We start from the raw sequence: 14705 nt of genomic DNA on the forward strand, positions 1-14705 counted from the left end.
TAAGTTTCTCAATTCACCATATATATCAAAATATTCTAGTATTTTGCAAATTTTATCCATCATGCCTCCAAAGAAAGTATCCTTGGGAGAGGTAGGTTATGCTAACAGAAACATACATGATGACCTTCTTGAATTATTTCCTAAATCTACAACTGTGTCTGCCTAGATGAAAAAGCTATTTTTTGTAAACTCTAGGCTTAAGATTGTTGATGGCCTATATGATAAGGGGAATTGGGTTAGGGATGCAACTACAACCAAAATAGGGCTCCATCTTTTCAAGAAGTGGTTCTCAGAAAGAAAACTATTTGCTCCCCATGGAAACATTTGGAATTGTGATCTAGGAAAACTAGTGGTCCCTAGTGTCTTTATGGATTCTGACCTATTAATGGCCACTGCCCAAAATTATGACCTAGTAGCTAAGATGGTGAATACTTGGTCAAAATAAGTCCTAAAGAAATTTGAGAAGTTTTGGATCTAGAACCATTTTCAAATTATCATATACCCATTGACCTACTAGGACTGGAGAAAGGATACTTATCTAAGAAGGATAAGATCAGGCAAGGTGCACTAAGGGCACACATAGGTTCAATTGGAAATTTTCCAGTAGTCACAACATCTACTAGGGAACCTTTTAAAAAGGAATTTTTCACTTCCAGGGCCATAGAAATATATATGACTCTGTGTAGGGTTTTTGGTGAGGATGAACAAAATTTCATGCCTATATATTTTATGTATATGATGGTTCAAATTTCCTCTTTTGGTGTTGATATTATTTTTGATTTTGCATCTTACTTGGTGGAGGAAATTCATATAGGATTAGTTGGAATTGCAAAGGGAAAGATGGAAAAAACTGATGGCCATTATTCACTATTAATGCACATGTTCCTATTTAAGGGGGTTACATATTTTGAGAAGGAAATGATTTTAAACGGAAAGTATGAAGAAGAAGATCTGCAAGTCCAGTTGTGGAGTGTAGACATGACCTGGGATGTAGGGGAGGCTAGTTTTGTTAGGTTTGATAGGTATTTTGCATAAAAGCTAAGATGCCTCATATTAAGGGACAATCCCAGAATCCCCAAGGCATTGATGGATTTTATTAGACCCATGGATAATCCTTTTGATTTGAAAGTATCATATAATTGGGAAAATATCATACCATACTCTATGTCAACTATTTTTAGAGTTTGTGGTTTCCAAGGGACTCCCCATGTATTGCCCTACTAGGTACCTTTGAAGGTAGGGATAGTTGAGATGTTGTAGTAGCTAGGAGGATTGGAGGAAGCATATTTGGTTAGAAGAGGTAGAGGCTCAATTTTCCCCACTTGTATTGTACCCCACCATTTCATAATTACAAAAGGTGGTTGGTTGTTCTTGCACAAATTTCTAGACCAATACAAGATGGTTGTGTCTCATCCCCATTTTTGTGATGCTAAGGGAATTTTTGATATGTTTAGACTAAGGGTTAAAGTTGGCTCCAAAAAACACGAGTTTTATTTCCTTGAGGACATAAAAAGGAATGAGTTCTCTCTGGAAGAGTAGGAGATCAAGAAAGAAAAATGGGGAGTTTTTTCTAGAGTTCTGGAATTCATTCATTGTTTTGATATAAATTACAAACCTCTAGGTGATGCAAAAATAGAGGCAGACAGATTAAATAAACTCATTATTACTTTTCCTGAAATCATGGAAGCCATGAATGAAAATAAATAATTTTTTTATCAATTGTTTTCCAAAAAAAGCTAGAGAGGTAATGAGGAGATTAGCATTCACTCCTACATTAGGAATAGGGTAGTTGGTTGTCCAAAAGAGACCTGGCTATAATGTGATTCAAAATAAAAGGGCCATTGTGGATAAAGGAAAACAAATAGTAGGGTCAACTAGTGTTGTCCTAGAAGAAAGACCTGATGAGCCCTCGCCCAAGAGGCAGAGAATAATAAGGGAACAAACACCTCACATTGAGGAATACTCACCTACACAGTCCCCACTATAGATAGGAGATGAACAAATCACCAAGGAGCAAATGGAGTAGTTAGGGTCCCAAGGGGGAATATTTATTACACAAGTAGAGTTAGAAGAGGGAAATTTACAAGAACCTCCAATGCCAAGCCTTGAGTTAACAGTGGAAGACTACAGAGGAAAGGAGCTTGACCCTATGGTGGAACAGGCCAGCCATGCGTTCATCTCTGATGACAATTTTGTCAAATCTAGAGCCTTCTACCAATTTTCTTAGAGAACAAACATGGAAGTGTTTCAAGAAAGATGCAATAAGCTGAAGACAGAGCATCCAAATATGGAGGAGGCAGATGTACAAAAACAAATAAAGGAAGAAATGATGCAAGAATTTAAGAACATGACCCCTAAGGAAGGGAGACAAATGATAAAAGCATTTGGTGTTTTGTTGCTACCCAATTGGGATATTGCAGATGCTTTGAGTTTTAATTATGTTTCAGATAAAATAAGTATAGAGGATTAGGGGAAGAAAGAAATAAAAGGTGCTAAATTTAGTGAGGACCAGGTTGCATTGGTCATTTGGTCAGTAAGGAAAGGATCTAGGACTAGCTCTTCTCAGTCTGATGCAACTGGATTAATAGGCAACCTGATTGTGAAGAGAGTGGAAGAAACTACTAGTGTAGAAGCTGCACATGTGGGTGTTGGAGTATCTGACTTGACTTTAGCCACTGCTGAAAGAGATGAAAAGGTAAAGTTGGAATTGCAATATAAGAATGAAAAGATTCTGTGGCCAAAGGCATACAATAAAGAAGTTCAAAGGAGAATTGAACTTGAGAATAGAGTGATGGGACGGTCCACTAGGCCAAGGATTACCTACTCTTTCCCACTAGTGGAGCCTTTCAAATCCACTCCTCTCATTGAAATACCAGATACACCACAGAGGCCACAGTATTATAGTGTAGAGGATTTTGAAGAGGAAAAAAGTAAACTATGGGCATTGCATGTGGAATTGGAAGTACAATATGAGGATAACCTAAGGAAAGCCCTCATGTATTTGGTTGATAAAGTTGATTGGCCCTCATTCTATGAGCAATTGGAAAAAACAATAAAATGTATGGGATGAGATAAAGGAAAATGATCAAGCCTTAAAGCCAATTGTAAATAAATGGATTAAGAGGAGCAAAGAGGTCACCTTTTTATGTTTTTTTGTGATTTGTTCATCTAATCAGCATATAAAGAAAACTTATGATATTGTTCATGACCTCTCCAATTTTGATGATAGGAGAGTTGAGTTGCAAAAGAGAATTGTTAATTATTTGGACAAATATAAGAGTGTCAAATTTGGTCTATTCCCACATGCTATAGATAGAAAGAAAAAAATGGAAAATAGAGAGGAATGGACCCAAGAAGTGAATGACTTATTCTATTTAAGAATGAATAGAGTCATTAATGAGAAAGGAAATGTGTTTTGGGCAACCACAACTGAAGAAATTATAAAAGTGTAGTTATTCTTTGATTCTTTGAGAAGAGACTTTGTTGAAATTGATAGAAGTGTTGAATATATAATTAAGAAGCAACAAGATATTTTACAATTTGATTGGCTAGATGACACCCTTTTTGACAAGTAAATGGTATCTATATCACTCATGGTGAGTAGTTGGAAGAAGTTGAAACTGGCGATGATGAGATGGAGCAGGATGAGCTATAGATTATTGACACATCATCAAGAGATCAAAGGGAAGAAGAAGACAAAAATGAGCAACCAATTGCAGTTGTAGGCATAGAAGTCTAGACTGATGTCATGGCAAAAGAGGAAATAAAAATAAAGGTTTTTTTATTAGTTCATGATGATATTAATGCAGATCCTTGAGTTGAAGTGAGCTTGCACGAATCAAAGCTAGAAACATTACCATCAATTCCATTAGCCACATCTTGCGAGGATCCACAACAACAATAAAGCCAATCATCATCTTTTTCATCAAACAAAGAAAGTATAACAACAGGTGTAATAGAAAAATGGTTCCACAAAGAAAAATTATGATGTGAAGTTTTCCTTGTTGCACAATAAATATTTTTTCCTAAGGATAGCTATAGTTCTCTATACCTGAAGCTTGTTGCATCTCACCCTATATAAGTGAGATCCCAAGGTTAGAGAAGAGGTCTGAGAATTTTGTATAATTTTTGTTTTGTTCAAAAAGTATAGTTGGTCCACTTATGTGTAGTCTTCTGAGTTTAATTTCTAGCTTTGTAATTTCCTGATGTTTTCATGTCAATGATAGAATTAGCAAGATATTCTAAGTTTCATTGAGTTTCTATTGGTTATTGTATCAGTCTTTTCAAAAGATAATACAAAAGGGCACTTACACTACATCTGTGTTATCAATTTATATCTCCATTTTATGATTTTGTTTACTTTGAGATCAGTTAAATAAGGTTTATTTGATTGAATGCAATCTGGATAGGATGTATATTGATTCTATTATTGAATTAAGGAAGTGCTTCAATGAATTAGTAGGGTCTGTGATTTTATAAGAGGGATATTTCATAATAATGGGAATTGTTGATCATAGCTGATATAAATCATTTACAAGTTATCTAAATTAGATCCCCTACTAATAGTTGACTCTATGTAACAATGGATAAGGCACTAGGCATATAAATCAGAGACAAACTGAAGTGAATTCTGCTACATGTATCCAATTTATATTCAAATCTAAATCAATCAAATATTGTATCAAGTACATAAGGGTGGTCATCATCTAATCTATGGGATTTATGAGCTATTGTTAGTTGTTGTAGCTCATCTTTGTTTCACATATATCAAAGAAATTGGACTACATCTGCTATTTCTAGGGATTAAGGGTAAGAGTTAAGAAGATATTTGAATCCCTAAGGTACTCCCACCTTGGTCTTGCAAAGCTAGAAGTGTAGGAAGCAATTGTGCTTTGTGAAGTTAGCCCAAAGACATAGTTTATTATGCTAAATATGAGCACTAGCTATGGTACTAGGTATAAAAATAAATGTTGTTTGCTGGCAATAATAATCACTGTTAAATTAGGAGCCAGTAGTTGCCTTAACACTAACCATAATCCTAATAGTAGCACTAACCCTTGTAATAACCTTAAATGTAATCCAAACCTAAATACTAAGCTTACTATTAACTATACCTATAATTATAACCATTCACATAATACAACTCCTAAGGTTAAACATTAACCCTAATCATAATCATAACCCTACCATCAACCCTCAGTAAAATGCTAAACATAATTGTTATATTGAACCTAGATGTAACCATAAAATACTAAACTTAACACAAATGCTATTAAATACAAGATCGAACATAATTGATACTCTAACTCTAACCTTCATTGTAATCCTAGTAGCAACCTTATCACAATAGCATTTCTAACCCTCAATAACCTAACAAGTAATACAATCCCTAACTCTAACCTTAAGACTAACACTAATCTTATTTTAATAATTTACACCACCAAATCATTAGGTTACTCTTAATATAAAAATTATTTAACTGCTCCCAATTTCAAATTGTTTCACCTAATCATAACCATAACCCTACCATTGACCCTAGGTGTAATGCTTAAGTTAACTATTATACTAATCCTAACTCTAACCATATCTATAATTCTATTTGTTAACACTAACCCTATTTATAATATTGAACCTAATTGTTACCATATAATGTAGACATTTGCCACAACTCTAACACTCACCTATAAGGTGATAGTAGACATAACTATGCTACAAATGAGGCATACATACCTTATCCCTTGTGGGATTTGAACTTGTGGAGTTCTGAACAACTAAGTCAAGTTAGGACATGCAAAAGAAAAATTACAAAACCCTTTACAAACAACTCTTTACCATTCACTTCATATGACCCAAAAATTAAATAAAACAATTTATCCTCACAAGAAACTCAAAATGAAATCCAAGGACAAACTATTGCACACACTATCTACTATTTTTTTCACATGTGTTAGGTCTATTCTTTTACATTAGATTGAGGTTGCAATGTTCATTTTTAAATTTGAGGGATGTAGATTTGGACATGTTGAATGCGAGATAGCAACCATGACATAAAGATTATCATTATAACATGATGTTAACATGAATTGTTAAAATGAATTCTTCATTACTATTCTAAAGCTAAATGAACTTGTCCTATTTATTATGTAAATATTCATAACGATGTTGAAAGTTAGATTCACATATGGTGTGGAATACATAATTGGAAAAACAATGGTTACTATCTGAATGGTATTATGAAATTCGGTCTAAATAACTTATACTTCTTATGTGCATTTATTCAATAAGCTTAATTTTTTGAAAAAGAAGAGAAATGAGTTTTTATAGTCCACTTTACCAATCATCTTTTTTTTGAATCTACATATAATAACAATAATACCAGACTACTTTATACTTTTTATGGGAGACACCTAATTATGCTCCAAACTAGACATACATAAAATTTGAACTTATTACCTCTATTTCAAAAACACAAATTCTCACCACTAAACCAAATTCAAACTATACAAAAGAAATTGTATAAACACTTTGCAAACAACTCTTTGTCATTTACTTCATATGACCAAAAAGTTAAATAAAATCACTTTATCCTTACAAGACACTCAAGCACAACCAGCCTACCAAACAACCTTCCCACAACCTAAAAGGAAACAAGTAAGCTCCTCTCACCAGGGTTTAAATGTTTTGCAAATGAGAACTACCCATAATTGCTAATCCTTTCCCTCCAAATGACATCTTGTTTGACATGATCAAGGAGGAGACGTGTCCAAGATTGCAATAAAACCTAAAGAATTCAAACTTTGACTCATATGATAGACTGCAATTAGTACCTATAGCAGGTTTAATACCACATGAAAAAAAAGTTTAATACCACATGAAAAAAAAAAACTTAGTACAAAGAAGATGAAATAGTGAATATCGAGGTTGGTTAGAACCAAATCCTCCAACCGTTCCTAGTTCCTTGTGATTAACAATTCTATGACATGCTCCAAGAACCCATTGTCCTTGTCAACTCCTCTCCCATTACGAAGAGTGGGCCAAAGATACCCTACTATTTATTCGTTTTTTGAGATTTAAAAATGAACATGCTCATAGTATCCTCCACTTGTCTATGCACTAGGCCAAATATACGTTTAACTGTTCAACAACTATTTTAAATTTTACAGGGTCATTATACATCCCATTTGCCGATTTGAAGATCCTTCCCCATGATAGAACTTAATGATTCACTATGCAAGCAAACATCAGAAGAATTGAAGGGCAACCACTAGTATGAGTGTTTAGTTTGAATGTTAATAAGTATGGTAGTCGGGTAGCAGTTGGAGAGAAGACATATGCAGTCGGAGAGAGTGAGGGAGAAGATAGAAACATAATTTCGAGTATCTGAGTTTTGGTTATATGATCTAAGGGTAAAATTGATTTTAATTCTTAGATTTTTGAGTACGGGAATTCTGGGGGGCTATAAACTTCTCATCTATCATTTACTTGTGCATGAATTTTGGGTCTGAATTTGTATTGGGGATATGAATTTCGGGTCTGAATTTGTATTGGGAATATGAATTTTAGGTTTATACTCGTGTTGGGTGTATAAATTTTGTGCCGGCCTGTGTGTGGGGTTTATGAATTTGGGTCTGTTTTGATTGTGTATATGACTTTTGGGTTTTCTGAGTAATCGGAGTATCAAAAGATATGGCATTCAGGTCTGATGATGATTATGACTATCTGTTCAAGGGAGTACTTATTGGGGACTCTGGTGTGGGGAAATCAAATCTACTATCAAGGTTTACAAGGAATGAGTTCAATTTGGATTCGAAGTCCACTATTGGTGTGGAGTTTGCCACAAGGAGTATTCAAGTTGATGATAAATTGATCAAGGCACAAATATGGGACACAGCAGGTCAGGAGAGGTATGTATTTTGATTATTAATTTGCTTTGAAATTTCTGTTTCTTGGGCTCTTTCGAGGGTATTGTATTGTAAACAGGTACCGTGTATGTTTTTTTAATGTTTTTCTTGTTTGGGTTCTTTTACAGGTATGGTTTTGTTTCATAGAAGTACACCTGTATGTTTTTCTGGTATTTATTTTTTCTCTTGTTTGCTTTCTTTTATGGAAATGGTATTGATCTAATGTTTTTTGTAATTTTATATTTAGTATTTTCTCTCTCTTCTGAACGTTCTTTTATGAGTTTGGATTTCGTATTGTTTTGGTTTTGGCTGAAGGGATTTTGCATAATTTTCCTATATAAGAAGGTATATTAAACCAGGCTGATTAAAGCTTAGAATACAACACTATTGCGAACTTGCCTGTGGTAATGATCAAACGATATTGGAGACATCTGAATTTCAAATTATCAAGATTTGGTTAGATTTTTAAGCAATCACTGAAACCTTTTAATTCTTTATTATTAGTTGTTTTTTACTTGTTAGATTTAAATTCCTTCCCTCTCTGTCATCTACCCTTCTTTTTAAGCAGAGTTTGCAGTTTGTCCTAAAAAAATTTCATGTCTTGATAATGGATTACAGATTGTAAAACTTCCCAAGATATCGAATCTAAGAACACGTTTAATAAGGTTAGAATAGTTATGAAAGCTATGTAGCATTTATTATCTCTGTGGGGTTTGTTCATTTTGTTTTAGTGTTTGGTTGGGGAGTGGGGATGATGAGATTAGGGATTGAAACTTGCAAGAATATTAGAAGTCTCATCAGGAAATGAGCATATGGTGATTGGGTTTGATTTTTTGAACCCTAGCCCGGTGGAAATCTTCAGTATGAGGTATAGGGGTAAACGGGTATTATTTCATAGCGGCTTCCAGCTACTCCTTGGTCTGGGCTTCCAGTCTTTTTTTTTAATTGTAAACAGGTTCTATCGAGTTATGAATCGAAGGTGTCAAACTCTTAAAACAAGAACAAAAACAACCAACGACCACCAAGAACAGTATGCAACACCAAAAGACAAAACAAGAAAACAAACCTCTACATCCCACACACGGGAAATCAAAACATATGGTAACAACACAGAATAACTGGACAACCATCTAAGATGGTTTGAATTCAAAATACATCAGATATCTTGTTTTGATTTAGCATCACTCTGATATCCAAATCAGACCCCTTCATTTTGAGATTTGAAGGGTCACCCGAAGACGTTAAAGAGGACAATCGACTTTTCTTGTTAAAGATCAAAGGGTTACTAGGACAGTTTTGAAGCTACATCCAAATCCAAAGCGTTCCATTACTCAGTCAAAGTGGTCTTGCTCTCTAAGTTCATCTAGTCACTAAAGAATAATCCATACCACCAATCCCCTCCTGAGGCCGAGTTCTTCCTGGGGGGAGAAGGATCCTGCAAATTTAGAATATGTTTCATTAATTTTTTATTATCGAATTTATCCATGGATCAATTCTTGCAGATTGTTAAATTCACACTATCAATATGCTTATCATAGAGTATTAGAGGTCGGGTGAAGCCAATTTCCTTCATCCTTAATTTATTTGGAAATATTGCCGAAATCACAACCCTTTATTAATTGTAGCAATGCATATGCAATTTTGTTGAGTGATTTCTAAAGCTAGATTATGTTTGTTGTACGCCCTATGACTCAGCTAATTTTCTTGATGGGGTTAAACTTGTTTGTAATAGCCCCAATCAAATTCATGGTCAGTAGTGCAGTATCAATTTTAGTTGTCTTGTAGTCTGCTTATTGACACGGGAATAAATACCTATCTCAACGAGGAAAGAGAAATGTGACTTGTAATCTCTAACTATCATCTTATGAACCTCAATCACTTGCGTGTGATGTCCAATAGGATCAACTGGTTGCTAGGACACTTGGGCATCTTGTATGGTGCTCTACAAAACCCAACCATTCTGACATAAGTGAGTTTTGAATTGGATTTTCCAATTGCCCTTATTTTTAGCTGAAATATTGCCTCCATTGATTCCTTCTTGCACAGATAAAAGCATCAAATAATATCTCTTTTGGCTTTCTGATCAATTTGTTTCATCCAATTTTTCATTACCTGATTTATCTTTTTTATTTACAATACGTCCATCTCATTATACTTTATGCAACTGTCCCTTTTTGTAACGAAGATTTTGAAGGTTTCCACAGGTAAACACTTTTGATAGCAAGGTGTTCGTGAATCCGATTATATCTTTTTCTTCTATTATAAGAACAAGGTGGTGGTTGAATATCTTTTGTCTCGTGACTTTTGCAGGATATAATTCAATGCATATTTAACAAGGTATAAGCACCCTGTTCTCCATTTTGTCTGACACTTGAAAGAATGAGTGAATTTATTTCTGGGTTCAATTGTGTAAATTTTTTTAGCATCAATGTTTCAGATCACACTTCGTGATCCATTGTCAGGATAAGAGAATGCAAGAATAGAAATTATCAGGCTATTGCCTTTTTCATTTGCCAAAAACTCATTGATCATATAAACTGGAAACATATGTTTCATTTGTGCTTTGTTATTTTGTTCTAAAATCTTCTTTTAGTGGTCTTTTACTTTTCATTTTATCTTGATAATTGAAGGATATCATGAGGGATATTTTTTGTATTCACTGAAATGCATTTCTTTGCAGTGCCTCTGTATATTTTAATTAACAAAGTTGCCTTGGATCCTTTTGCATGCTCTGCTTTCCTTCTGGAGTGACTGATAATCCGAGTAAATGTAAGAAGGCAAATACTTGCCTCTTGCATGTTTTCTAGCCCATGTTTATGTTACTAAATATGAGTCATTAACTCACTGATTTTTTCAGTTGTCAGCAGTTTCTGGTGAGGGCTGTGATTTTAATTTTTTAATATTTGGGACACTATTTTAGCGTTAAGGCAGCATTATAAAAGTAATATTTATTGTTCTTTGACCTGCCAAGTGATGGAATTTTTCATAATTACCAGCAGTTTGATTGTTTGCCTAGCCCGTTTTATTAGCCTTTTCAAGTAGAGATTTTCTTCTTTGCCACATTCAGTGGATATATATGCCATTAATTAAAACATTCTATGGATATTTATGCGGTTGAGTGTGTGGACACTAAACTTTTAACTTCACCATAACTTATCTATATCACAGTTCTAACAAACTTCGAAGCAACACATACAAATTATCCAAGAGGATTTCGTCCCAGGTAGTTCTCTTCTCATTGATCTATCTGTGTGTGTCAAGCGTGAAAGCACCTTGCAAAAATATATGTATATATGATCTGCTCTCTTTACTTGAAATGCCATTTTTAGTTTCTAGAATCTTGAGTATTGTATAGGGGATTTTTCATTGACCAATTCATTTTAGATATTCCATACGGAAGCAAAAGCCTTATGTTGAATCTAATTGACTAAGAACCAAGGATTGCGGGGTATTCACTCTATCAAATGAGTAATTCTGCGGAATTCAACTGAGGCACAATTCTGGCCCCAGCCCTTATAGTGTTGGACCCTTACAAGACTTGATTTCGGGTAGCCTCTTTTAAAACCTGTCAACATCACCAGCAGACCAAGAACCCATTAATGTTTCTAGAAACCTATGGCTCCAAAACTTACGTACTTTTATAAGATAATATCAACATCGACATTTTCGACTGTTTTTCTCAGTTAGCAGAATGTTGACATGTGGTAAGTATTTTGTTCTTTAATAGTCATGTTGTACAGAGGATATGAAATCAGGTTTTCTTGTTTGTAGATACAGAGCTATAACAAGTGCCTACTATCGAGGGGCTGTTGGGGCATTGCTTGTGTATGACATCACCCGACATGCAACTTTTGACAATGTTGAACGCTGGCTGAAAGAGCTAAGGGAACACAGTGATTCCAACATTGTGGTCATGCTTGTTGGTAACAAGGCAGACTTGCGCCATTTGAGAGCCGTTACTCCAGAGGAAGGTCAGGAACTTGCTGAAAGGGAAGGCCTTTACTTCATGGAAACATCAGCCCTGGAGAGTACAAATGTTGAAACTGCTTTTAAGCACGTATTGACTCAAATCTACAAAATCGTTAGCAAGAGGGCCCTTGAAGCAGGGGAGGCTGCGGCAGCAGTACCTGGGAAGGGGCAAACAATAAGTGTTGATGAAGTATCGGCAACAAAGAAGACAGGATGCTGTTCAGCATAAGGGTCTCACCACTTATCCATCTCATGATGCTAACAAAAGAACACATGAAAGCTTGGATATGCATTTTGCAGATATGCTTGTACTATAAAAATTCATTGACAATGGAATGTGCATGGATCTTGAGATTCTTTTAGAGATTGCAGTACTTAAACTTAGAGAGCAGATACGCACAAGATTTCTAATTGACAAATGTTACTGAATATGATTACGTCATTCATGGCTTGAGTTCCTGGATAACTCATTATAAATCCGTATTTGAGTCCATTCATAAATCCAAAATTGAGGCATCATCTGAAACATGTGATCCAAATCTAGCAGCGAGATTTGAATACTTAATTATCAATTACTCGATTGCCATATCTTTTAAGCCTAGATATTATTATTTTTTTAAGCCTTAAAGAATTTTATTTCTTCTGTTCATCCATCTATACCTGTTTTCCAATCTAGCTTTATCAATTTTATCTGAACTTGAAGTCTTCAAAATATTGTGTTAGTACTTTGCAGTAAAGGTCTATGAGTGCACAATGCATTTTGTGTGTTTGAATATATTACTATCTCAATACTTTGCATTTCATAAAATTAGTTAAATGGGCTCAAGTGAGCATGAGGACAAATGCTTAAAATGTTCACCTTGCATTGAACAAATCTTATGACAATAACATTTACATGTTGCTTGAGGAATAACATGTATAATAGTTGCAATGTCATTGAAATCCACGAAACACCCAGTTTTAAACTTTAAAAGTGCCTAAAGTGGTGCATAGACAAGTTTGAAATGAATCTTCTCTGCCATACACCAGTTATATAAGCCAGTGGTTTTAATGATCTGAACTTTGCAAGCGTACTGCACTCAATGAATTGTTGTAAGCTGAGAAACACACAATGCATGCAGGTGGAGGGTACCAAGTCAACTTGATGATAATGGTTTATATGGATTAAACGCACCCTTAATAGGATTGAGATGTGCGTGCTAATCTTTTCCCTGGATTTCTTACTCGGTTTTGAGCTTAGCATATGTGCTGAATATTTCACACATTTTTCGCTTCTCAAACTGTTGACATGAAAAGTAAGAAAAATAGTTTTTTCAATGTTCCAGTTTGCTTTAATTACTAGCATGTTTTTCTTTGCTTATCTCCTATGAATGATAAGTGTCGATTTTAGCAGAGTGTATTCCTATTTGTAGAAGCATATCCTTTATGTGCTGAATAATATTGCTAGTTTACTTTGACCTGCAGGATTATTGACTTCGCTTATTATTATAACAATCTGAGGAGCTCTTGGCCTTTAAGTCCTGTAAAGGGTTCTAGTTTGCTATTGTTTTAAAACATAATTCATAAATCACAATAAGATGGAGACAATTTTGAAATTAGGACTTTCTGTTTAGGGCTTTTCAGGCTTATCTGTTTGTTGGCTATCATGGTCCTGTAAGCTGTTTGGTCTCGTTGACATTATAAAAATATTGATCATTCTTCCATTCAATCATGAAACAAGACTTCATAATTTGAAGGTCGGGGTCACACTACTGGACTCTTCATCAGATAAAAGCATGAAGCCTACCGATGTAATAATTATGTCCAAGATTTATGCTTTTACATAATGATGGGTCTAATAACAAGACTGAAATGTGCTACTCTTAATGTAATTTTTGACAAAGAACGAAAAAAAGACAAACCACAACAAATACCTTTTGAAAAGAAGCAAGAAAGAGTCCAAACAAGTGTAGATACATGGCGGCTTAAAATGAAAAATGCTCTAAAGAGCTTTGAATTTTGCAAATTGATGGTGCCAGCGCGATTTGATATAGCAAACATTGCAAATTTGATGGTGTGAGCAAAGGGTCTTACGACCAAGATACATTTTTATAGTTGTTTAATTTGTAAAGGTTGAAAATTTTGATGGTTTTTGAAATTTAAAATTTTGAGATTCAAATCCACTAATATAGGAATAGTTCGAATGAATACCACAGTTGTATATTATGTGAAACAAGATATGTAAGAAATGTGACGGATTCTCAATCAGGAGTGGACAATATTATTTCTCTAAAACTTATATGCAAATAAACCGTTTTATATACTGGTCGATGCATTAAAGACCATCTAATAATCACAAATCAAAAAATAAAATTGATCGGTTAGATGTTAAACGTTTTGATAACCAGTTGAGTAAACACCTATTATTATTATTATTAGTATAATCCCAAACCTAGATCATTCAACAAATCTGAGGGAACCAAATTTCACTTACTTGCTTTGTGTGCCTTGTGCGTAGATTAAAAGTCTGCCTCAAAATTTTACCTCATCAATTTATGGAATTATCAAACTTTGGGATGCAATATTATTCTACCTTTGGCATCAAACCCAAAGATACGTTGGAATAATAATAGGCCAACCTAATTGAATTGAATCCATAAAACCCAAGGGTTATAATTTCTTTAACCATGGGAATCTATGAAACTTTGTAGATAAATTAGAGTTGAAATGATTAGTTACGACTAAGTTCATTGTTATATAAGGGATTCAATCTCCAAAAAAACACTTATCTACTTATCATACATAAGCTTGCTTATCATGCATAAATAAGTTTTCCAACTTTTCTTTAATAAGAAA

The 14705-nt window shown here is 34.4% G+C and overlaps 1 protein-coding gene across 1 annotated transcript; it reads left to right on the plus strand.

The window, feature by feature from the left end:
• The first annotated feature begins 7084 nt into the window (after nt 1-7084).
• Nucleotides 7085-12517, plus strand: LOC149541372 (ras-related protein RIC2-like). Its single transcript, XM_089796635.1, has 2 exons — nt 7085-7904; nt 11673-12517. Exons 1-2 carry the CDS (start codon nt 7687-7689, stop codon nt 12097-12099), a joined length of 645 nt encoding a protein of 214 aa, XP_089652761.1. The 5' UTR covers nt 7085-7686; the 3' UTR covers nt 12100-12517.
• The last annotated feature ends 2188 nt before the right edge of the window (nt 12518-14705 follow it).

This window comes from Cupressus sempervirens, chromosome 8 (genome assembly GCF_028749045.1).
Source record: "Cupressus sempervirens isolate cs-2001-9-10 chromosome 8, ASM2874904v1, whole genome shotgun sequence".
Classification (NCBI taxonomy): domain Eukaryota; kingdom Viridiplantae; phylum Streptophyta; class Pinopsida; order Cupressales; family Cupressaceae; genus Cupressus; species Cupressus sempervirens.